At 37.9% G+C, this 26,420-nt stretch overlaps 1 protein-coding gene across 1 annotated transcript in view; it reads left to right on the plus strand.

Annotated features, from left to right (window-relative positions):
* LOC150020047 (transmembrane protease serine 11E-like) overlaps positions 1-4,165 on the plus strand; it is a 33,979-nt gene extending 29,814 nt beyond the window's left edge. The window contains exons 8-10 of the mRNA XM_090266808.1: positions 661-920; positions 1,778-1,920; positions 3,661-4,165. Of these exons, the coding sequence (XP_090122934.1) occupies positions 661-920; positions 1,778-1,920; positions 3,661-3,822 (565 nt within the window). The 3' untranslated portion in view covers positions 3,823-4,165. The remainder of the gene's footprint in view (positions 1-660; positions 921-1,777; positions 1,921-3,660) is intronic.
* Positions 4,166-26,420: the final 22,255 nt, after the last annotated feature.

Genomic DNA, 26,420 nt, shown 5'->3' on the forward strand with positions numbered 1-26,420 from the left:
GAAGCAGGAATTTTAAGTCATCTTTGGACTTTGAGCTTGCTATCAAAGAGAACAGCCATAATGTCTCTGCTGCATATCCATCAGAAATGGAGGTTAGGTAGATTGTAGGTTTAACCCAATGAGGAAATTCCCCATGATAAAAATTAAATATGAAGAAATCTTATAGTAGCAAATTATACAACTGAATAGGTTGGTTAGTTATATTCCAAGAAATAAAAACTTTCAACCCAATGTAAATGCCTATAGTATATGGATAATGATGTTTTGTTAATTTATTGTGTAGCCTTTTGGGTTTTCAGAGGAATGTGTATGCTTGTGGGTAGGTGAAATGGTGCACATAATATTCATTTAGTTCTCCAATTCTGTATAGAATATGCTTTCTATATGTCCCTTGGAGTCACTGATACATGGGAATGTCAAAAGACCATAGGATCTAGAGTACATGCAAAACAGTATGTATATCTCAAGGAACATGCCATTGTGGCATTTCCACCTGATCTGACCCATGAGCCAGATTCTCATATTGTGAAAACTTGTTTATATACATAGAAACTGTAATTTTTAAAAGAAAATCATATTGACAGATTAAATTCTTTCATGGAAATTATTATATTGGTAGCATGGAAAAGTGGAATTTATTCTTCATATCTTCCTCCCCAGGTATAAGGATCCAGCCAGGTGGACTGCCTCCTTTGGAGTGACAGTATACCCTCCTAAAATGAAACACAGCATCCGGAGGGTAACTGTTCATGAAAAATACAAATATCCATCACATGACTATGATATTTCAGTAGCAGAGCTTTCTAGCCCTGTTCCCTACACAAATGTGGTACATAGAGTTTGCCTCCCTGATGCATCCTATGAGTTCCACCCAGGTGATGAGATGTTTGTGACCGGATTTGGAGCACTACAAAATGATGGTGAGACTCTGAAGAGAAACTCAAATCATAGTAATCTAAGTTAGTATTCTATGGCATTTAAATGACATAATGGGATGTCATTATAAAAAAATATGTTAGTGGGTTGATCATATGCACCTGGGCCTAGTCAGGCTCTGCTCGTGGACTAAGTTGCCTGGAAGATACACAAATTTCTTCATGCCCTCGATTACTATCAAGTGCATTGCTACCACCATAGTGATGGTGCTTCGTAAGGTATCTGAAAGAGTAAACATGTCTGAACTTTTTACTAAGGAATTAAAGATATAAAAAATGAGGTATCATTCATGTATTCGATTATGAATATCAGAGAACCCTAACTCCACCATGACCTCCTACTGAAATTACCTTTGAAGCTTAACAATGGAATGAAAATTACTTAACATAACTTGGAGTTCTTTCCTAGGCAACTATTTCACTCATATGTAGAATCTAATGAACAAACTGAACTAACAAGGAAAATGAGGACAGACTCATAGATGGAGAGCAGGATGATGGCTAGGGTGGGGCAGGAGGTTAGGAGGTAGATTGAGCAAGAAGGAAAAAGGACTCATGGACATGGACAACAGTGTGGTGATTGCTGGGCAGAGGGAGGTATAAGGGGGATAAATGGTAATGGAAAAAAATACAATAAAGATTAAATCAAAAAAAGAAAAAATAAGCATAAAAATAAAATAGAAATGCATTCTCTCCCCAAATATTACTATATCTGAAAAAATACATTTCCTAAGTTTCTATATCAACATCTTATCCAATAGTTATGAAATTGTCATAATTATTTATAGGTCTATAAAATATATGTATATCAACAACTATAAAGACTATTTTGTTTCCTTTAGGTAATGGCCAAAATCATCTTCGGCAAGTGCAGGTGAACGTTATAGACACTAAAACCTGTAACAAACCTCAAGCTTACAACAATACCATAACTCCTAGAATGTTATGTGCTGGCTCTTTACAAGGAAAAAGAGATGCATGCCAGGTGAGTGGTTTGCTTATTAATACGATGCATAACATTTTGTTCATCTTATATTTTTAAAAATAATAATAGACTTACAGAAAGTTGCAAAAATAGTAAGAAGGGTCTCAGGTACCCTTCACCCAATGTCCCCCCACTGACTACATCTCACATAACTATTGTACAATATAAAAGCTAGAAAATTGACATGCATACAGTGTGTACTTCTAGTTATATGGCATTTTGTAACATGTGTGGATTTGTGTAACTGCCATTGCAGTTGAGAACTATTTCAACATCACAAAGATATCCCTTTACAGTAACACCCACTTTGCTCTCCCATCACTAACACCTGGCAATCAATAATGTGTACTCCAGCTCAAAAATTTTGTAATTTTGAGTGTTATATAAATAGAATTATACAGTAACTTCTTTTTTAGAATTCCATTTTGACTAGTCTATCTCTGTAGAAAAAACACTTTGTAGTTCCTCTAAGTTACACACACATAATTTATCACAGTCTACTGGTGTTCAGATTTTACTAGTTTGAGTGAAATGTGCAACAGAAAACTTAACCTCCCTTCAAATCTCTTTACCCTTCTCCATTTATAATATTAAATATTAATAAACATAAATATTAAATATTTTCTCTACATATATTAAGAACTGCATTTGGTGATATTTTTTCTTCAAGTGCCAATACGTAACATAGAAAACTCAAGAAAAGGGAAGTCTATTTATCTATAGTTTCATTCTTTCTTCCTTCCTGGTTTTTCAAGATTCTTTTTAAATTTTTTTAAAATTTCTTTTCTGTTTCAGAACTTTCCTTTAGCCATTCTTTTAGTGTAGACCTGCTGGTGACAAATTCACTTAGATTTTCTTTGTCTGGCAAAATTCATTACTCCTATTAATTTCTGAAGCATAATTTTGCTAGATATAGAAATTGAGATTGACACCTCATTTATTTCAGCACATGAATCATGACCTTCTTGATTTCTAATGAGGAATCTGTTGTTATTAGAATTGTTGTTCCTTATAGATGAGGTGTCATTTTTCAATTGCTGTGTTCAAGATTTTTTCTTCGTCTTTAGTTTTCATCAGTTTTGTTATGTGCCTTGGCATGAATTTCTCTGGGTTAGCCAGTGTGGGGCTTGATCAACTTTTTAATCTGCAGGTTTATGTTCATTGAGAAATTTGGGAAATTTTCAGCCATTATTTCTTTGAATACTTTTTAGCCCCACCCCCTTCTTTCTGTGCTAAGCACTTTATATACTCTTTGATATAATCTTCAAAATAATTATCAGAGGTAGGGATTATTAGGAGCATTTTAAATAAATAAATTAAAGATATTAGCCAGTTGGGGAGGGCCAGACTTGAAATTTAAGCCCAGGCATTTGGCTCTAAAATTCCTGCCCATTATCAGTAATAGACTCATCACCCTTCTTTTGGGAACTATGTAACACTGATAAAATGGCAACCAGTATGGGTAATTGCTTTGTCAGATGTACCAGATAGGTTAAGAATACTATTACCTAAAGAGATGGAGCCTTTAATCTCAGTGAATTGAACCATGAGGCTAATACAATTCCCCAGGTGGTAAAACACCTTCTTTATGTGAATTGTGACTTAGAAGGAATCACTTGTGCATTTGAACACACTGAAGACTTTAAAAAAACCCACTCTTTTATTAAACTCAAAAGAAAAATAGTAAATACATCTAAAATGAATAAATTACTAATTACTATTCTCATCCTTCTCCTTTAGGGTGACTCTGGAGGTCCACTGGTTAGTCCAGATGCTAGAGGCATCTGGTACCTTGCTGGAATAGTGAGCTGGGGAGATGAATGTGGGCAACCCAATAAGCCTGGTGTTTATACTAGAGTGACTGCCCTCCGGGACTGGATCACTTCCAAAACTGGTATCTAAGAGAAGAAAGCCTAGTAGAGTGGAATGTATTTTTGTTTATAGTTCATTTTTAGAGATGCAAAATTGCAGAAGAAGCCTTGCAGGTCACCTCAATCCGACTATCTGCTTGATGCATAATTCCCTTTCTAGCTCTGTTTCACATGTGAGCAACCCGCTTCTTCCAGATGGATCCTGTCTCAATGTACATTCATTTATTTTCCAGAAGTTTTCTGTCATTTGTGCCTTGTTGACATAAACTTCTCATGCATATATATAATTTGAAATGATTTCTTTCTTCATTCCCCCAGCTTATGTCTTAGTAAATTTCTACTTTAAAGGTGTAGGGAAAAGAATAAAAGAAAATACCATAACAAAACAAAACCCACCACTACATTTTTATGTATAGAAAAATATTATTTTCTGAACAGAATAAGGAAAATGATCATAGTCATTATGAAAGGTCAAACAAAGACAGAATACCAAACACTTCATGATGAACGAAGAATGGGAACTAAGTTAAGGAAATACAGACAGAAATAAGATATAAATATTTTTCTATTTCCAATCAAACAACTACAGAAATAAATCTGAGGAAGATTCTGGATATTTTTGTATGTGTGACCAACAGTAATTATACAAACTCTATATAAAGCAAGTAATATTTATTTAATATTGCCCTGCTGATGATGTTAATAAAAATAATAAATCTTCCTTTTATTTGACATTATAATATGGTAATCCATGAAGCAGGAAAGATGGGGAAATATCAATAATTAATTTATTGCAAATTCTTTAAAAGTCTGAGGCTAAAGTGAAATTTATTTAAGAATAACCAGGGACTTCTGGCCAAGATGGAGGACTAGACAGACATGCTGTGTCTCCCTCCACAACTAAGAAGGAAATACAACTATCTCAAAACTAGAGACACCAGAAGTTCTAGAAAATTGAGCTGCATGGAAGTCCAACAAACAAAGATATAAAGAAGAAATATTCATCCAGACAGGTAGGAAAGGTGGAGCTGGGGTGAAGAGGACACAGTGTGGTGGTGGCAGCAGCAGCAGCAGCAGTGGCAGGCTAATGGAAAGTGCAAACATTTTAAAAAGTTGAGAAGGGCACCTGGGGAGCACTCCCAGCACCAGACCACACAGCTCATGGTTTTAGCACCAGGGAAAATGAAGCCTCATTGCTTTTGACTGTGCAAACCAGTGGGGGTTGGGGTGGGGGCAGAAACTGCCAGTCTCTCAGCAGAGTCCATTTGTTTAAAGGACCCTCATTGTCCTAGAACATTCGCAGACACACCCACTCTGGGAACGACAGCCAGCGCAACAGCTAGAGAGGCACCAGTCCCCTCCAGAAGTGGGGGAAGTGCCTGAAAATGGGATGAGTGCTGAGCAAGCAACATTGTTCCCTCTCAGACTCCTCCCCTACACACAGCACCACAACGTGGTGAAATGGGTCACCATATTGACAAATACCTAAGGCTCCGCCCCTTATAATGTAACAGGTGTGACAGCTCTACCTAAGACATAGGGGCAAACACAGGAGCCTGTCAAGGTGATGAGATAGAGAAGTGTGGCCCAAAAAAGGAAACGGATAAGGGCCTCAGTGGGAGAACTAAGTGACAAGAAGATAGCCAAGTTAACAAACAAGGAGATGGCCAACCTAACAGATGCAGAGTTCAAAATACTAGTGATAAAGGTGCCTATAGGCTTGACAGATATCCTTAAGTATGGCAAATGCATAAAGGAAGAAGTGAAGGCTACACTAAATGAAACAAAGAGAAATCCACACAAAACCAATGGTGAAGGGAAGATAACCAGGGTTGAAATAGATGATTTGGAACATAAGGAAGAAAAAAACAGTCAACCAGTACAAAATGAGGAAACAAGAATCGAAAAAAATGAGGAGAGGCTTAGAAACCTCTGGGACAATTTTAAACATGCCAACATCTGAATTATAGGGGTGCCAGAAAGAGAAGAGGAAGAACAGAAATCGAAAGCTTATGTAAAAAAATAATGAAGGAAAACTTCCAAAATTTGGGAAAGGAAATAGACATACAAGTCCAGGAAGCACAGAGAGTCCCAAACAAGCCAGACCCAAAGAGGACCACACCAAGACACATCATAATTAAAATGCCAACGGTGAAAGATAAAGAGAGAATCTTAAAAGTAGCAAGAAAAAAGAAGAGAGTTACCTACAAAGGGGTGCCTATAAGACTATCAGCTGATTTTTCAAAAGAAACTTTGTAGGCAAGAAGGGACTGGCAAAAAGTATTCAATGTGATGAACAGCAAGACTACTCTATCTAGCAAAGCTATTATTTAGAATGGAAGGGCAGATAAAGTGCCTCCCAGACAAGGTAAACCTGAAGGAGTTAATCATCACTAAGCCATTATTATATGAAATGTCAAAGGGACTTAAGAAAAAGAATATCAAAACTATGAACACTAAAATGACAACAAACTCACAACTATCGACAACTGAATCTAAAAAATAAAAACACAAGCTAAGCAAACAACCAGAAGAGAAACAGAATCATAAGTATGGGGATCATTTGGAAGGTTATCAGCTGGGAGGGGGAAGGGGGAGAAATGGCAAAATGTTCAGGGACTAAGAAGAATAATTGGTTGGTACAAAATAGACATGGGAAAGTTAAGAATAATATAGGAAAGGGTCAAGTCAAAGAACTTACGTGCACGACTCATGGACATGAACTAAAGGGGGTGGGACTGCTGGAAGAAAGTGGGGTACTGGGCAGAGGGGAGCAAAGAGAAAAAGAAGTTGGGGCAACAGTAACAACATAATCAATAACTTATGCTTAACAAAAAAAAGAATAGCCAGCATATCATATGTGGTAAGATTTTTATGTGATTAAATGGGAGGAAATGAAAAGAGAATTAGTTCAAACTATTCAATGAAACAGGGTTATCACCAAGTGCTCGTGTATTTGTATTTGAAGACTTCCTTTGAATGGGAATCAACTCCAGGTGTTAGTATGTAGTCATGGTCATGCAAATGAAGCTACAGCTCTTTCCCCAAATTTATTTCTGTAGCTTCATTTCCAATCCTTTAAAATAATTGCAGACCTTCTTTTCCACTGCTGTGTTTCCATCCCATGCTTGCACTGTGGGCTTATTGGGGTTCAGATGGAAGAATATCATAGGGAAGAGATTCTGTAAGCCCACTCCCTGCATCTAGAATGACACTGAGATGCTAACTGCTTGGATACAAAGTGGAAGAATAAAAACTTAGTTATCAATCACTTTCATAATTTCAGTCTTGGTAAATTACTACTGAACTGTTAGAGACACAACATTCAAGTGATCTAGGCCATTATTGACTGGTGCTGTGACATAGGTCGAGTTAGTGACAGAGATCCCTTACTCTTTCCTTACACCCCTTGTTGTCCACAGCTACTTACACAGCTCTCTGTTGTACCAAAACCACTTTGAAACTAACATTATCAAGAACATTTGACTTTAATTGACCCAAATAACATTGGCATGTGAGCTGATAAAATGTATGCCCTTGGCTAAAAGAAGATACAAAAACTGACATGATTGGATAGTGTTAAATATTTTGAAAAAACTATTTTTGTTCTATTTAATAAAGTATTTTGAGGAAAAAAACAAAATTGAGAAAAGTGGTAACTTTTAAACAGAGATTTACGTACGTTTTAAATTAAATTACTCTGTTCCATTAAAAATAGATTTCCCTTATTTTGGTATCTTCTGCAGTTAGGCCTCTAGGTGGCACCCACAGGCTGCAGGAAGATTTAGGGAGGAGCAATGTCTGTGTGTTCAAGTAAAAATGAAAACTGTAGTAGAAATTCTATATTAGAGTTTTGTAAAACTAAAAGAATACAGTTCATGAAAAGGCATTTTAAAATACAACAATGTAAACTGGAATCAGGGTTAGTATTTTCCAGATTTCTGGTGGTGAGTTTCCAAACTAAAATAAAATTAATGTGTGACATGAAGAATTTCCTCTGCAAACTAACTTGAAGAAATTTAGATTGACCAATTTTAGAAGTTTAATTTCAAAATGGAATTACATTACTTAAATAATTTTTTATATTTTCAAAGGATATGAGAAATAGAGGCTGAGTCACTGAAAATATAAGCAATAATTCAAACTTTATGTGCACAGTAAAATAGGTAATATAGTATATATTTGCAAATGACAGCTTCTTTTGAAAGATAACATAGAAAGAGTTTAAAAATTATTGGAAGTGTATATTTTAACCAAGTCATTGGAGAAAGTTGTCAGGATCAAAATAATATTTACCAATTGTACAAAGAGTTGGCAATTTCTCTTCTCTATCTTTTATCTCTCTTCCCACAGGACCTAGTGAAATGATCTGTATCTAACAGTCTTTCAATAAATGTTGTTGAAAAGCTCTTTTATTTTCATTCAGAAAACATAGCTTTGTTATTTTTTTACACATTGATTTTTAAGGAGTAATATCAGTTTTTACACTGTATGACTTAAACTACTTATTTTAGCACTCAATATTTTATATCAAATGATTGTTTTTGGAACACAGTAGGTGCTCAAGAAACGGTGCTGTTGTAATGAAACAACAGTTTTGTTTTGAACAATTGGTACTTGATCATAATAGGTTGCATAAATATTTTTGAAATGAAATAATTAGACTAAAGGAATGAGATGTTTTCTTGTTTAATTTTGATACTATAAAATAAACATATATATATTGACATTATTTCAAAACATATTATCAAGTTTTTCTCTGACTGCTATTATATTTTCATTTCAACTTTTATTTATTATTTATTTATTTTTAGAGAGAGGGCAAGGGAGAGAGAAAGGGAGGGAGAGAAACATCGATGTACAATCTATTGCCCCTTGTACACCCCCAACTGGGGACCTGGCCTGCAACCCAGGCATGTGTGCTGACTGGGAATCAAACTGGGAGGTCACTGGTTCATTTCAACTCTTAAAAACAATAAACCTTATTAACTGGATTATGTCAAGAACTATTATCTAGTTCAAATAATGTCTCCTCCATGAAGCTTTCTTTCCTTGACTTCCTCAAGTGAACATAACAGTTTATTTTCTGAAATTCTTTACCATTAAAAAAAGTTTTTTTGTTTTCAGATAATTATAGGCTCATGAACAGTTATAAAAGATAATACATAAAAGATCCTGTGTATACTTTATCCAGTTTTCCCCAATGGTGACATCTTGCTTAGCAATAGTAAAATATCATAATTATGAAGAGTTGATATTGGGACAATGCCTCAACCTTATTCAGGTTTCACCAGTTTTAAAAATGTGCAATTATGTCTTCAGCTATGTATTTTGTTTCATGTAGTTTTATCACATAATGTAGATTTGTGTGAACACCACCACAGTCAAGGTACACAATAGTTTGACTGCAACAATTACACAGGGGAACAATTTTTAACATAATTCCAGTTGAGTTCAATTTTTCAGTTGTTTTAGAATTAAATAGGCATGCTGATTTCAAAATTGCAGTTAATTTTCTTCCATCACATCAAATTTTTTCTGTACAGTTTACCTTAATGCAACCACTCTAGGCTGGATTGAGCCTGGATTCAGGGAAGCACTAGTGCTCTCCTATTGGCTGAGAGCAAACATCCCTCAAGTGGGAAGGGGTAAGGGATGACCTTGGAAACCAGCGACAGGTTCATACTTGTCTAGGCTATTCAGTTCCACATGAGACAGTGTGGTGAGAAGTTGTGTGCTGCTCTATATAGTGAATCATATTCCAAAGTGTAGTCCGAGCTCTTGTCTGTATACAAGGAGTTAGCAGAATTTATTTTTTAATTTATATACATACTTATTTCCTTTCCTTCAAATCACGTCTGCCTCTGCTATTTTTCATCTTAAGTGCCCAAACAACCCTGATTTGTTTTGTTATATCTGTGGCAGTTTCACCATTCCCAGTCAAAGGACAAACATCAGCACATTTGTCAGGGAAGCCTATTTTGCATATTTCAAAGTAAAACTTGGTGATCAAGATATGTCTTGGGCCCCTCACAAGGTGTGGAAGCAGTGTGTTGAGAGTTTACAGATGTGAATGAAGGGAACACGCGATAAATTGCCATTTGGCATACCTATGGTTTGACGAGAGCCCAGAGATCATTCAGGTGACTGTTACTTTTGTATAGTGAAAACGTCAGGATATAACAAGAAAAATAAATGTAAAATAGAGTATCCTAGTCTACCATCAGCTCTACACCCAGTGCCTCATTCAGCTGAAATCCCAGTGCCAGTTTTCATTGAACTATCCTCTTTCAAAAAACAGGAGTATGGTAAGAACTAAGTGACAGCAACGATGAAGATTTTGAAATTGAAGATGACTCAGTTCGTAAGGGATTTGGTTAGCATGAGTTTAATGATTTGGCAGGACATTTGGGACTATCCAAAAAGGCTTCAGAACTCCTAGCATCAAGACTGCACAAGAAAAACTTGCTTGAAAGAGGAGCTAAGGCATCCTATTTTTGATCAAGAGAAAGTGCATTTCTGTGGTACTTTTGAAGTGACGGTGGCTTTGTATATGGCTGTAACATACATGGTTTAATGGAGGAATTGGGGATTCCAATCTACAATGCAACTGAGTGGTGACTGTTAATCAATAACTCAAAGCAGAGCTTGATGTATGTCCTTTTCAAAAATGGCAATATATTTGGTGTAGTTTCAATTGGCCATTCAGTTTGTTTTTGTGAAGAATATGAAGACATAAAGAGAGTCATTGATCTGTTGAAATACCACAAGCACAATTGGATCATCTGTGTTGACCTTAAAATGGTATGCTTCCTTCTTGGTTGGCAATGCAGATACACCAAATATTCCTGTTTTCTGTGTATGTGGGACAGCAGAGCTCGTGAGAAGCATTGGGTGGAGTTGAATTGGACTCCAAGATCTGACCTCAAATCTGGTGATCCCAACATTCTACATGAGCCACTTGTTGACACATAAAACTGGGTCTCATGAAGCAATTTGTTAAAACTTTGCCAACTGAAAGAGACTATTTCAAGTATCTCATTTAGGCATTTTCTAACCTGTCATTTGAAAAGATAAAGGCTGGTGTATTTGATGGTCCACAGAAATGGTAGCTCATTAAAGATAAACATTTCATTAGGACAATGTCAGAATTCCAAAAGAATGCTTGGTTGTCATTCAAAAACTTTGTCAAAAACTTTCTTGGAAATATATGAGCACAAAATTGCACAAACATTGTCCAGAAACTCTTGGAGAGCTTCAAAATGCTTGGTTACAACATAAGCATCAAGGTGCATTTTCTGCATAGCCATTTGCTGACTTCCCAGAAAACCTTGGTGCAGTCAGTGATGAGCAAGGTCAATGATTCCACCAAGATTTGAAGGTCATGGAGACACGGTATCAGGATAGATGGGATGTACTTATGATGTCTGACTATTGTTGGAGCATCAGGTGAGATTGTCCACAGACTGAACCCTTCAGGAAAAGCAATAAGCATAAATTTTTACCTTAATATGTATGTTTGGTAGCAGAACTTTACTACTTGTACACCATTTGACTTACAGTAACAATATATAGCCTTTATATGAATAAAATAACTCTAAATAAGCAATATATTCAGGTGACTTTTTCTTTATTTTCCTTTGTATATACATGTTGTATAATTTTTAGGACAAAGGGAGGGTATCCTGTACCTTAAAAAGTTGATGTGATAGAGAAAATCTGGGGTCATTTTTGGATTCAGATGCCAAAAGTTAGTCAAAAACAAGTGTCAGATCTAACTCAATGAAAATTGTGTTTCCCAGTGTAATTCTTCTACATAGTTGTTTTTTCAGAAAATGTGCCACAATGTATAACACATAACAGAAAAGAACACAGAAGACAAAGGTACAGATTAGTGAACTGTCACAAAGCATACACTCATGTAATTGTCACCTACTCAAGAAACACACAGTCAGAATCCCAGAAGCAACTCCCTTCAAAAAAGTTACTCCCAGTGAGCTTTTTCTTCTACAAAGCAAAGACCACCCTGGACTTCTAAGTCTGTACTTTAGATCTAACAGTGTTTGATTAATACAGAAATAAAAGCATATGGCCAATATAATTTTGTGTCTAATTCTTTCATTTGTGAGATTCATATGTTTCTGTATGTGTTTGAATTGTTTTATTTAAAGTGTTGTAGAGTGTTTTATTAAAATATAAATTATGCAGCCATTCTACTGCTGATAGGCTTTTGAGTTGCTTGCACTTTGGAGCTATCAGAAATAATGTGGTCAGGAATGCTCTTACACATGGCTTTTGGTGCACAAAATATGCCATTTCTGGTGGGTTTAGAATAGTAGTGTAATTTCTGGGTCATAAGACAGGTGCATATTCTGTTTTACTAGGAATACCAAGTGGTTTCCCAAAGTGCTGAAGCAATTTATACTCTCAACAGCAATGATTTAGTAGCTTTTCTTCTTCATCAACCCTTGGTATTATTATTTTACTTAAGCTATTTAGTCAATATGCAGTGCTTTTAATTCCATGATGACTAGTGAAGTTGAACATCATTGCATATGACTATGGACATCTGTATATCTTTTTCTTGAAGTGCCTAGTAAAGCTCTTTTTTTTTCCTATTGGGATGTCTGCTCTTTTTAAAAGTATTAAATTTATAAGCATGCTTTTTAAAAATTCTGGTGTGTTTTGTCAGGCAAATGTATTACAAATATGTTTTCCACTCTGAAGCTTGCCTTTTGTTTTTTAATGTGCCTTTTGATAAAGAGGAGTTCTAAATGTACTTCAATCTATCAATCTTTTCTTTTGTGGTAAATATTTTTTGTGTACTCTTTGTGTGAAAACTTTATTTTCTTCCAGATCATGAAGATCTTTTCCTAAGTTATTTTTCTGAAAGATTATTGTATTACCTTTTACACTAAAATTTATGATCCTTCTAAAGTAGATGTGGTGTAGGAATCAAGTTTATATATATATAAAGATATCCAATTTCAGACACTGAGTATATTCTAACACTAAGGATTTCACCTTTTAGGAGCCCAACTCAAAGCATAGTCATGTTATCAACAGCCCACACCTATAACAGGTCATGAGTTCCAATTTCTGACCCTGTTGCCCTGATACTGTCAGATGATGCCGCCTTCTGCTTTTCAGATTCACAGATTCCTTTTTCAGAAAAGGCGGTTCCAAATAGCAGGCTAACTTCTATGGGTTAATCTTCACTTAGATCTAGGCCCTGGAATCCTTTGTTGTCTTGTAAGCTTTATTATCACTTCAAAATATTTTTAACTATATATTTTATCCATCTCTCCCACTATAATTATCAGAAATATTGGTCTGAATTGCTTAGTCCATCATTACCAGAAATACCAGTCTTATGTATTTTTAAAAAATTAATCTTGACATTACTACTCACTATCTATGTGACCTTTGACAAGCAACTGGAATTCTTTGAAGTTCAATTCTTTCATTTGTAAAGTGAGTCACAGTACTTATTTCATAGAATTGTTTAAATAAGTAATATGAAATATTATATATAAAAATATTGGAAGAAACCATATAAGGCTGCTGGTATATATTCAATAAGTGGCAGCTATTGTTTTTGTTATATTAGCATTAATAGAAATTATGAAGATGATGATGAGGACAGCAGTATTTCTGAGCAACCAAATATAGCTATCACACTGCCCTGATCTTCTAATCTAAAAGGGATATAAGGTTAATCTGGCAACATTTATTTTATTTTATTTTTATTTTATTTTTTCTTTTTTTCTATCTTATTTTATATGTTTTATTGATTATGTTGTTACAGTTGTCCCAATTTCTTTTCCCTTTGCTCTCTTCCACCCAGCAACCCCCGTCCCTCCAGCAACCCCACACCCTTAGTCCGTGTCCATGGGTTGTGCATAATGCTCTTCTCAACATCCCACTGTTCATTCCCCACCTTCCTACCATGCTTCTTAATTCCTGAACCATTTCCCTCTCACTCCCTTGCCCCCTCCCAACTGCCCTCTCCCTACATGCTCCCCATACCTATGATTCTGTTCCCACTCTAGTTGTCTGCTTAGTTTGCCCTTGTTCCATTCCCTAGCTTCTGTTGTTGATAGCTGTGACACTTTTCATTTTAATGCTATAGTTTTGATATCCTTTTTCTTAAATAAGTCCCTTTAACATTTCATATAATAATGGCTTGGTGATGATGAACTCCTTCAGCTTTACTTTATCCTGGAAGCACTTTATCTGCCCTTCCATTCTGAATGATAGCTTTGCTGGATAGAGTAATCTTGGTTGTATGTCCTTGCTTTTCATCACTTTGAATATTTCCTGTCAGTTCCTTCTTGCCTGCAAAGTTTCTTTTGAGAAATTAGCTGAGAGTCTTACAGGTACCCCTTTGTAAGTAATTCTCCTCTTTTCTCTTGCTGCTTTTAAGATTCTCTCTTTATCATTAATCTTTGGCATTTTAATTATGATGTGCCTTAGTCGAGTCCTCCCTGGGTCTAGTCTGTTTGGGACTCTTTGTGCTTCCTGGACCTGTATGTCCATTTCCTTTCCCAAATTAGGGAAGTTTTCCTTCATTATTTTTTCACATAATTTTTCAATGTCTTGCTCTCCCTCTTCACCTTCTGGCAACCCTATGATTTCGTTGTTGGCACATTTATAGCTGTCCTAGAGGTTTCTAAGCCTCTCTTCATTTTTTTAAATTCTCATTTCCTCCTTCTGTACTGGTTGCCTGTTTGTTTCTTCCTTATGTTCTAATTTGTTGATTTGAACATTGGTTTCCTTTTTTCCCACTTGTTTCATATGGATTTTCCTTCATTTCAGCCAGGATAGCCTTCATTCATTCCCTGTCCTGTTTAATCTTTGTTGTCAGAGCTGTGAGCATCCTAATCACCAATGCCTTAAACTGTGCTTCTGTTATCTCCTTATCCGTTAGGCATGCTATCTGCTCATTGCTTAGTTGTGCCACTGGGACCTTGATCTGCCCCAGTTTCTTAGTTGTACTTTTCTGTCTCCTCATCTTTCTGTGTTTGCTTCTGTGATTTGGGCAAGGGCTGTCGCACTTCTTACATTATAGGGGGCAGAGCCCTAGGTATCCGTTAGTGCTGGCGACCAGTTCATCATGTTTTGGCGCTGTATGTGGGGGAGGGGTCTGAGAGGGAAAAGTGCCTATTGCCACAGCTTTTCCAGGCACTTCTTCCCCTTGCTATACTAAGCAAGCTGCCTCCTTTTCAAGACTGGAAGCTTCTTCCTGCACCCCTGCCCCCACTTGCTTTCACAGTCAGAAGTAATGTGGCTCTATTTTCCCAGGCTCTGGAACTGCAAGCTGTGTGGTCTAATTTGGGGCTTGAATCATTTCTCGGGTTTAATAAGTATGACCGTGTTTCTTTGTCAGGGCTGCTGCTAGCCGTGCCCACCTGCGCTTGCCCGCGCTCTCCCAGGAGCTGCGCTGCCTCTAGCTGTGCTGCCAAGAAGCACTGCCCCTGCACCAGCAGCTCCTTTCCTCTTTCTCTCCGCCCCGGCTCTGCCCCTCCTACCTTTCTGGATGATTAATTCTTCTTTATTTCTTGCTGAACTTTCCTGTAGTTCTGATTTTTTGGATTTTCTGGGGTTTTTCTTGTTTGTTTTTAAGTGGTTGTAAATTTCTTCTTAGTTGTGAGGAGAAGCGGCGTGTGTATTTATGCCTCCATCTTGGCTGGAGTTGACAGCATTTATTTTAAATGAACCAACACAGGCTTCAAGAAATGACGTTTTCCAATTTTTAGATTTGCTCAATCCATACTTTTAATAATTTAGTCTGGGTTTTACTTTACACCAAATTGATGTCAGACTCAGTGACAAACTTCTCGCAATATTAACTTCCCTCAGTTAAAAAAATAAACTGTATTATCTCTACCTCTTATATTTCTCTCATTTTATGATTCATCAAAATTCCATAAACATTAGCTATAACATTGAACAGCAATTTGGTCTCAATCTATATTAGGGAAGGTTGACAAGGGCAAGGCTTGTCAATCTTCCCTAGATTTTTTTTTTAGTTGAAATAGATTATATAATCTAATTGTATTTTTAGCAACAAAAATTATCAAGAAGAAATGGTCTTTTAATCTTGATGATTTATAGGCAGTGGACAACCAAGAGTCAGAATATTTTATTTGATATGTATATAAATCACCTATTGACTAGGCCACAGAGGTTCCTTAAGAATATGAAGTAGTTTCCTAGTGTGGACTGATGATGCATTCTATATACATGGAATAGGACTGTTCAAAATATAAGTTAACTGAATGATATATTGATCAGAAAAATATGAGTCATGAGTTTAAAAATATGAAGCAATTTCCTAGAGCTGGATTATTATGGACTGCATTGATGAAACTGATCTTTTAATATTGCTATTTTGCAAACTAGGTCCTGTTAGAAGTGAGCTTACCAAGAAAGTGTAATTATAGAAAGCCTCTATTAGCTGACTAGCCAAGCTAACCAAAATATTATCTCCAGTATCAAAGAAAATAGTACTAATAAAAATAAAATACTACATAGGATTAAACAAGTGATAGAAAGTTCTTGCTTCCTGATTCATGTTGTAAGATTTGGACAATCACCCTGTAAGTGCTTATTAAGAGACTGGAATGTATGAAAAGTTAGTATAAGAAAAACTCTAGATATGCAGGGGTGAAGAGTGAAGATGGGGGAAGTGAAGAAACCTGGAGGCTGAACTCCGGCTGTGGGCGCCCTGTCCAGCGATATGTGGGAGGGACTCAGTGAAAACGTGTACTGGTCTCCTCCCAGGTCTGGAACTTTGGCTTACTTATTGAGAAATCATAGGTATGATCAGCTGGATGCCTGCTGGAGTTGAGCCTTGTGGCTGTGGGCAGTCGTAGGAGGCTGCTTCATAGCGACCGGTTGTGTGCAGATCACGGAAGAGACCCCGGCAAAAGTCTTGCAAGTGCTGCCCTGGTATCCACGGGCAGCGACTCGGTGTGCAGAGCGATTTCACAGCACCTGGAAGATCTTCCCTGAGAGGTTTGGGGGCTGAAACTCAGGTTGGGCCTGTTGGCAGAGCTGAGAGTAAGCCTGGTGGGGTCTAGCTCTAAGAGGCATAAAGCAGTATTTTTTTGGTTTGTTCATTTGTTTTTGCTGACCCAGGAGGAATGGCTGGAGGCGCAGTGAGATTCTTAAGGGGAGCGCCGGAAGGAGCGCGCACTTGCCCCAGGCTCCAGTAGCGGTAGGGCGCAGTGGACTGGAGACGCTTGAGCTGAGATTGGGGTGGTGGTGTTAGTGAAAGAGAGTGGGGAGACAGTAGAACAGACCCCAGTGCAGACTTATCCCCACTGCTGCAGGAGAAGTAGTTTAAGCAGATCACTTCCCACTAAGTGGCAACAGCCGGAGGGGCGCAGTAGCCCCACCTGAAGAAAGTACTCAGACCCGCCCCATGGTGCTTAAGACAGACTGCAGAGTACAGTGACTAGAGTAAAAACTGAAAGAGAGCGAAACAGGCGTAAGAGCACCGATAGTTGCGATCTGGCTGCCTAGATCCAGACTTAGACACAAACTGAGGTCAGTAGGGGTGGATCCAGAAAGAGAAGAAAGTGGAAAAATCCAGATACAGTAGTCCATCTCATTATCGCGGTTCACTTATCGCAGCCTCACTGTATCACGGGATTTAAAAAAAAAATATTATATTTCATTATTTCACTATATCGCGGGATTTTGCAGTACTGTATACGTATGTTGTTAAAGTTACGTAGCTTTAAGTGTGTAGAATATGTTTAGGACCGTAAGTAGTGTTTATAAAAGTGTGGAAAAGGTTAATAAGGGACTGGGAACAGTTTATAAGTGTGTGGGAAGGGTTTATAAAGCCTTAAAATATATATAAAGACTAAAATAAATGTAAGGTTTCTACTTCGCGGATTTTCACCTATCGCGGGGGGGGGGGGGTGGAGGTGTCTACAACATAATACCTGCGGTAAGCGAGGGAATGCTGTATTATGGAGACAAATTCCACTGTGATCTTCTACAGGCGTTGTCTCCCGTATATACTTTTAACAGTCATTTTTTTTTGTCCTCCTGGTCTATGTATTATAAGTAACTAGTCTTTATATTACAGTTTATTTTAAATCTCATATTTTGCTCCTCCCTTTTTTGTATGTTTTATTGATTATGCTGTTACAGTTGTCTCAATTTCTTTTGCCTTTGCTCCCCTCCACCCAGCAACCCCCACTTTTTCCAGCAGTCCCCCCACCCCAGTTAGTCCCTGTCCATGGGCTGTGCATATAAGCTCTTCTCAACACCCCCTTGTCCATTCCGCAACCTCCTACTATGCTTAATTCCTGAACCATTTCCCGCCCTTTTTTCCCTTCCTTCTTCCAGCTGACCTCCCCTCACATGCTCCCCATACCTATGATTCTTTTCCCACTCTGGTTGTCTGCTTAGTTTGCCTTTGTTTTCATCCCCTTGCTTCTGTTGTTGATAGATGTGACATTGTTTTCATTTTAATGTTCAGAGTTTTGATCTTCTTTTTCTTAAATAAGTCCCTTTAATATTTCATATAATAATGGCTTGGTGGTGATGAACTCCTTCAGCTTTACTTTGTCCTGGAAGCACTTTATCTGCCCTTCCATTCTGAATGATAGCTTTGCTGGATAGAGTAATCTTGGTTGTATGTCCTTGCTTTTCATCACTTTGAATATTTCCTGTCAGTTCCTTCTTGCCTGCAAAGTTTCTTTTGAGAAATTAGCTGAGAGTCTTATAGGTACCCCTTTGTAAGTAATTCTCCTCTTTCTCTTGCTGCTTTTAAGATTCTCTCTTTATTATTAACCTTTGGCATTTTGAATATGATGTGCCTTAGTGGAGTCCTCCCTGGGTCTAGTTTGTTTGGGACTCTTTGTGCTTCCTGGACCTATATGTCCATTTCCTTTCCCAAATTAGGGAAGTTTTCCTTCATTGTTTTTTCACATAATTTTTCAATTTCTTGCTATCCCTATTCACCTTCTGGCAACCCTATGATTTGGTTGTTGGCACATTCATAGCTGTCCTAGAGGTTTCTAAGCCTCTCCTCATTTTAAAAATTCTTGTTTCCTCCTTCTGTACTGGTTGCCTGTTTGTTTTTTCCTTATGTTCTAATTTGTTGATTTGAACATTAGTTTCCTTTCTTTCACCACTTGTTTCATACGGATTTTCCTTCATTTCAGCCAGGATAGCCTTCATTCTTTCCCCATCCTGTTTAACCTTTGCTGTCAAGTCTGAGCATCTTTATCACCAATGCCTTAAACGGTGCATCTGTTAAGCTCGCTCTCTCCTCATCTGTTAGGTGCACTATCTGCTCATTGCTTAGTTATGCCACTGGGACCTTGATCTGCCCCCTCCTTCTGAGCTGTACTTACTTCTTTGTCTCCTCATCATGACAGCTTTCTGTGATTGCCTCTGTGATTTGGGTAGGGCTGTTGTACCTCTTACGTTGTAGGGGTGGAGCCCCCTATTGTGCTGGCGCCCATTTCGCTGCATTTTGGTTCTGTATGTGGGGGAGGAGTCTGAGAGGGAAAAGTGCTGGTTGCCGCTGCTTTTCCAGGTACTTCTCCACCCTCTAGGTACTAAGCAAGCTGCCTCCTTTTTGAGACTAGTAGCTTCTTCCTCTGCCCCAACCCCTACTTGCTTTCACACTCAGAAGCAATGCATTTCCCCAGCACTGGAACCGTAAGCTACACGGTCTGGTTTGGGGCTAGGATGGCTTCTTAGGTTTAAAATGTATGACTGTGTTTTTTTGCCACGGCTACTGCTAGCCACGCCTGCCCACCACACGCGCCCACCAGCCACTCTGCCTCTAGCCATGCTGCCACCAAGCACCGTCCCCGCAGCTGCGGCTCCACTTCTCCTTCCGCTCTGTCCCGGCTCTGCCCCTCCTACCTTTCTGGCTGATTATTTCTTCTTTGTTTCTTTGCTGAACTTCCCAGTAGTTGCGATTTTCTGGATTTTCTGCTCTTCTTTTTTTTTTTTTTTTTTTTTAGTTTTGAAGGGGTTGTAAACTTCTTCTTAGTTGTGAGGAGACGGAGCGTGTGTATTTATGCCTCCATCTTGGCCGGAAGTCTCCCTTTTCTTAATCAATTTTACCATCTGATTTCCTCCTCTTATTTTTGTTTTAAATTCTATCTTTTCTCTTACTATAACTAATTTCCAATCTACAGTCATTATTTCTCACCTCTCCAGCCTCTCCATGCCATTTTTCTTGTTATTAGTCACCTCATATTCTTTTTCCGATCATAAAATACACTTATTAAGCCCTGGATGCTGTGGCTCAACTGTTGCTGGTTCGATCCCCAGTCAGGGCACACGACTAAGTTGCACGTCAGGTCCCCAGTTGGGGGCATGAGTGAGAGGTAACCACACTGTAATGTTTCTCTTCCTCTCTTTCTCCTTTCCCCTCTCTCTGAAAGTAAATAAATAAACAAATAAATAAATAAATAAATTTTAAAAATGAAAAATAAAATAAAATACACTTATTTTCTCTCCACCTCGATCTATCTGTGACATTCCTGCAACTTTATGCATAGATCTTCACTATTCTCAAATCTTATCATTCCCCTCTCCTAATCCATTTGTACCTTCCTCTAGCCCTTTCCTTCATTTCATTTCATTTTATTTTATTTTAAAATATATTTTACTGATTATGCTGTTACAGTTGTCCCAATTTCTCGTCCCTCTGCTCCCCTCCCTCAAGTTGCCCCCCCTTTTAGTCCATGTCCATTGGTTGTGCACATACTTCTTCTCAACCTCTTCCTGTATACTTCATTCCCTCCTATTATGCTTCTTAATTCCTGCCTCATCTTCCTCCCTTTTCCCCCTTCTCCTTCTCTGCTGACCTCCCCGCAATATGTTCCCCATACCTATAATTATTTTTCCACTCTTGTTGCCTACTTAGTTTGCCTTTGTTTTGATTTCCTAGCTTCTGTTGTTGGTTGTTGTGATATGGTTTTCATTTAATATTCATAGTTTTGATCCTCCTTCTTCTAAACAAGTCTCTTTAACATCTCAGGTAACAGTGGTTTGGATCTGATGAACTCCTTCAGTTTTACTTTGTCCTGGAAGCACTTTCTCTGCCCTTCTATTCTGAATGACAGTTTCGCTGCATAGCATATTTGTGGCTGTAGGTTTTTGCTTTTCATTACTTTGAATATTTCTTGCCAGTCCCTTCTTGCCTGTAGGGTCTCATTTGAGAAATCAGCTGATAGTCTAATTTGGACACCTTTATACATAATTCATTTCTTCTCTCTTGCTGCTTTTAGGATTCTCTCTTTATCTTTAATTTTCGACATTTTGATTATAATGTGCCTTGTAGTGGTTCTCCCTGGGTCCAGTTTTTCTGGAACTCTCTGTGCTTCCTGGACCTGTAAGTTTATTTCCTTCCTCAAGTTCGGGAAGTTCTGCTTCATTATTTTTTCACATAATTTTTCTATTTCTAGTTCTTCTTCTTCACTCTCTGGCAATCCTATAATTTGAATGTTCATTTGCTTATAGCTGTCCCAGAGGTTTCTGAGCCTCTCCTCATATTCCTCACTTTTTGTTTCCTCTTTCTGCACTGACTGTTTGTTCCTTCCCTATATTCCGATTTGTTGATTTGATCTCTGGTTTTCATTTCCTCACCACTTGTCTCATATGTGTTTTCGTTCATTTCAGCAGGGCTAGCCTTCATTCCTTCCTGGTCGTGGTTGATATCTTTTGTTAATTCTGTAAGCTGCCTTATGACTATAGCTCTGAATTGAGCCTCAGAAAGTTTTTCTATTTGTTTATTGGTTAATTCCTTTATTTGCTTTTTGGTTAGCTTCATGACTGGTATTTCAATCATTATTCCTGTCATTCTGACTGTTTTCGTTTACCTTTCCTTCTTGGGCAGGGGTGTCATACCTCCTACGCTATCGGGTGCAGTGCCCTGAGCACTCGTCACAACCCGGCGACCCTTCTCACCACACTGTGATGCTTTGTGTGGGGGTGGGGGTTCAAGATGGATTCCTGCTGCTACTCTCCGCTGAGAGACCGGGGGCCTCTTACTTGGTCCCCATACCCTCTGGGCCTCACAGTCCGAGGCAATGGGGGTCTGCCTTCCCGAGTGTTAGAATCGCGAGCTGATGGGTCTCAACTGCAGCCGGGACTGCTCCTCTGATGTTTCTCACAGTCCTGCCACTATCCCCACTGCTACTGTGGACAGTGCAGCCTGACCTCTCTGCCCTGGTTTCGCCCCTCCTACCTGTCTGGATGAGCACTGCTGGTTTATAACTTCATACATTGGGCTTCCATGTAGTTTTATCATCTGGAATTTTTGGTTATTTTTGGTTTTGAGGTAGTTGTATTCCTTCTTAGTTGTGGAGGGAGACAGAGCATGTCAGTCTAAGCCTCCATCTTGGCCAGAAGTCTTTCGTTTTAAATTTGATTTTTTTCCCTGTCTTAGCCGGGTTTTCATTTCTCACCCTCAGTACTCCTCCCTCTATCATCTCAGGATCACTTCCTTTTCCTCCAGGCATCTCTTAAGCTTCTCTTTCTTTCTTTTTTACCTTTTACTCCCATCCCACCTATATTAATCTTAGCTCATAGGTTATTGTTAGTGCTGTGGTGAAACTTTTTCTCTAACTTGGTGCCTGTTTTTTTCTTCTTATTCTTCTTCCTTATTTTGTGTGTGTCTCTGTGTGTTTGTTCTCTCTCTCTCACATACACACTATATATATAAAACGACTTCTGTAAACTTAATACTACTTGTTTCCCCACTCTCAATTCATTCTGCCTTCTTCCCTGTTTTTTATATACAGTATAAATTTTACTTTCTTTCCCTTGGTGTCTTGTCCTTATTCGCTACTATTATTGCTCCTCCACCCCCTCTCAAAAATTAATTTTCTTTTAGTTAGTCAACTCTTGTTTTTCCTTTCCTATAATAATCATTTTTAAAAGTTTATTTTATTGATTATGTTGTTACAGTAGACCCAATTTTTTTCCCCCTTTGCTCACCTCTGCCCAGTACCCCCTCTTCCCTCTAGGAATCTCACCCCTCCTTAGTTCATGTTCATGGGTCATGCATATAAGTTCTTTGGCTTCACCCTTTTCTATATTATTCTTAACATCCCCCTGTCTATTTTGTACCAACCGATAATGCTTCTTAGTCCTTGCACCATTTCCCCATTTCTCTCCCTCCCCACTCCCAGCTGATAACACTCCAAATGATCCCCATACCTATGATTCTATTCCTATTCTGGTTTGCTTAGTTGGATTTTGTTTTTATTTTTTAGATTCAGTTGTTGATAGTTGTGAGTTTGTTGTCATTTTAGTGTTCATAGTTTTGATCTTCTTTTTCTTAAGTAAGTCCCTTTGACATTTCATATAATAATGGCTTGGTGATGATGAGCTCCTTTAGCTTTACCTTGTCTGGGAAGCACTTCATCTGCCCTTCCATTCTAAATATCTAGCTTCACTGGATAGAGTAATCCTGGTTGCAGGTTGCCTTTCATCACATTGAATACTACTTGCCAGTCCCTTCCTGCCTGCAAAGTGTCCTTTGAGAAGTCAGCTGATAGTCCTATAGGCACTCCCCTGTAGGCAACTCTCTACCTCTCTCTTGCTGACCCCAGGACTCTGTCTTTTTCTTTCACCTTTGGCATCTCAATCATGATGTATCCTGGTATGTTCCCTTCTGGGTCTTGCCCAGGACCCTCTGTGCTTCCTGGACCTGTATGTCCATCTCTTTTGCAAAATTTGGGAAATTTTCCTCATTTTTTTTCAATTCTTGCTTTCTCATTCTGCACTGGTTGACTGTTTTTTTTTTCTTCTTTATGTTCCAAATCATTGATTTGAACCCCAGTTTCTTTTCCTTCACCATTGGTTTTGTGTGGCCTTTTTTTCGTTTCACTTAGCATAGCCTTCACTTCTTCTCTTATTCATCTGCCATATTCAAGCATATTTGTCAAGCCTGTGAGCATCTTTATCACCAGTGTTTTGAATTCTGCATCTGTTAGGTTGTCTGTCTCCTCATCTGTTAGGTTGGCTATCTTTTTGTCGCTTAGTTCTCCCACTGGAACCTTGATCCATTTCCCCTTTTGGGCCATACTTCTCTGTCTCCTCATTCTGACAGGCTCTTGTGTTTGTTTTCCTCCGCATTCCAGGTAGAGTTATTGCTCTTGTTATGTTGTAAGGGGCGTAGCCTTAGGGATTCATCAGTACTGGGCGACCTGTTTCACCACGCCGTGGTGCTGCATGCGGGGGGAGTGGTTCGAGAGGGAACAACACCACCAGCCCAGCACTCACCCCCACTCCAAGCACCTCTCCCACCTCCGCACCCAACTGGCACCCCTCCAGCCGCTGCCCTAGCCATCGCCCCCAGAGTGGGTGGCCGGAAGTCTTCTATAATAGTCTTAATCTCTATATATCCTTATTCATACTGGCTCATTTGCAGTTGATACAGTGACTGAGGGTGGGAGATATCTCTGTGGTTGTGGGATTCTTGCTTGGGCAGGTGGCTTTGCTTTAGCAGAGCTCAACAACTGTTTATAAGATGAGGTGGGTGGAGTGACTCTCAAGCAGCTAGCTGGAGGGGACAACTCACCAAAGAGCAATACAACAACAAGCAAAACCAACATACTACCATACCAAATATATACCAAATAAATGGCATAAAGGGCATCCCAAGAACATCAAGTTCAGGAGATCAAGGAGTCTGCACCACTAAATCCACAGAAAAGGGAACCCTAGTGCACTGTTGGTGGGAATGCCACTGAAGAAAAGAGTATAGAATTTCCTTTAAAAAGTAAAAATGGAACTACCTTTTGATCCAGTGATTCCACTGCTATGATTATACCTGAAGAATGTTGAAACACCAATTCAGAAGAACCTATGCACCCTATGTTCATAGCAGCACTCTTTGCAATAGCCAAATGCTGGAAACAGCCTAAGTGCCTGTTAATAGATAAGTGTATCAAAAAAACTGTGGTACATTTCCATGATGGAATACTATGCAGCAGAAAGAAAAAAAAACTGTTACTTTTTGTGACAACATTATGGAGCTGGAGAGTATTATGCTTAGTAAATAAGTCAGGCAGTGAAAGAGAAATACCATATGATATCACCTGATAAAGGAAACTAATGAACAACACAAACAAACATGCAAAATAGAACCAGAGGCATGTAAACCAGGGAGGAGTGGGGAGGAGGGAAAGGAGGGAAAGAAGGGGAAGGGTCTAGTCAAAGAACATGTATAAATGACCCATGGACATGGACAACAGGATGGGGATTGACTGTGGGAGTAGAGGTAGGGGGGAGAAATAGGGGGAAAAGTGGGTCAACAGTAATAGAAAAACAAATTTTTAAGGAACTAAAAAAAGAAATTATATTTATAGAAGCATAAAAATTAAATATTATTTACAATAAAAAGAAGACATACACTCTACACTTCAGTATCTTGTAATCTACTTTGAGAAACAAGTAGGGCACAAATTAAAAAATAAATAATAATTAGTTATTATGAAGCACGTGAAATTGTTTCACAAAAAATAAAAAAAATTAATATGTACCAGAGTTATTGAAGAAGATTCAGTAAAGAGTGTTAAGGTAGTTTTGAAAGAGTTCGAGGATTTTGCAAGTAAATGCGTATAGATGCAAATGCTGTAATAAAGCTTTAGGAAAAATATAAACCCAGAAAGATGAAGTGCTGTCACGGGGTGAATAATTTCAGCTGCTACAGATCATTCGATTAATTTTTTTCCAAGTTGACATTAAGACTTCATGGTTAAATTGAAACTGGAACATGCAGTCTGTGGGAGTGTCCTTTGAACAATATACACTCTATAACTCATGCATTTAAAGCATGGTGATTCAACAAGATAATAAAAATAACATAACATATGCACTTTTGTGGTTATGGAGCCAATAGGAGAAAAACAACATAACTATTGAAATATTAGGCTTTGTTCAAGTGGAAGAAAGGCTCATCTTGGATAACATGGGAAGTTGAAGAACCACACCAGTCCACAGTTGCTATTTCTGATATTAAAAACAAATAAAAAAGACAATGAGAAGTTTGGAAAAAGACCCACATTTGATATCTACTTGATTTATAACAGAGGTAGCATTACAGTAAAATGAATAAAGAATTGTGTTTGTACATTTTCAATAGCTGTTCAGGGTCAACAAGTAGTTATATGGAAAAAATGTATCTTTATTCCTACTTTGTAATGCACACAAAATTAATTCCATATAAACTGTTGATCTAACTGCAAATAGTAACAAAATATTTAAAAGAAAATGTAGGAGAATATCTTTATGAAAGACAAAACATTCTTAAATATACTGCACACATGTAGATGTAAAATAGTCTACCTTAACAGGGAAGAAGGAGTATAGTTAAAGGTCAGCAGTTTAGAAAATTCGAAATGATGAAAATCAACTCAATTTTATTTAAAATTTTTGCAAAAGTGAGGTAACTAAAGCAGTTCTTCATCTTGACACAAAGAGAAGTGATTTATAACCAAACCCGAATAACAATAGCAAAACCTAAATGAAAAAAAAATTAAAAATTTAAATTTTAGATTAAATAAACGGAAATACTTTGAAGAAATCAAGTTAGGATATATTTGTTAACATTTTATAATTTTTAGTGTGATA

The sequence above is a fragment of the Furipterus horrens genome, unplaced genomic scaffold (genome assembly GCF_987537825.1).
Source record: "Furipterus horrens unplaced genomic scaffold, mFurHor1.1.pri manual_scaffold_2, whole genome shotgun sequence".
Lineage (NCBI taxonomy): Eukaryota > Metazoa > Chordata > Mammalia > Chiroptera > Furipteridae > Furipterus > Furipterus horrens.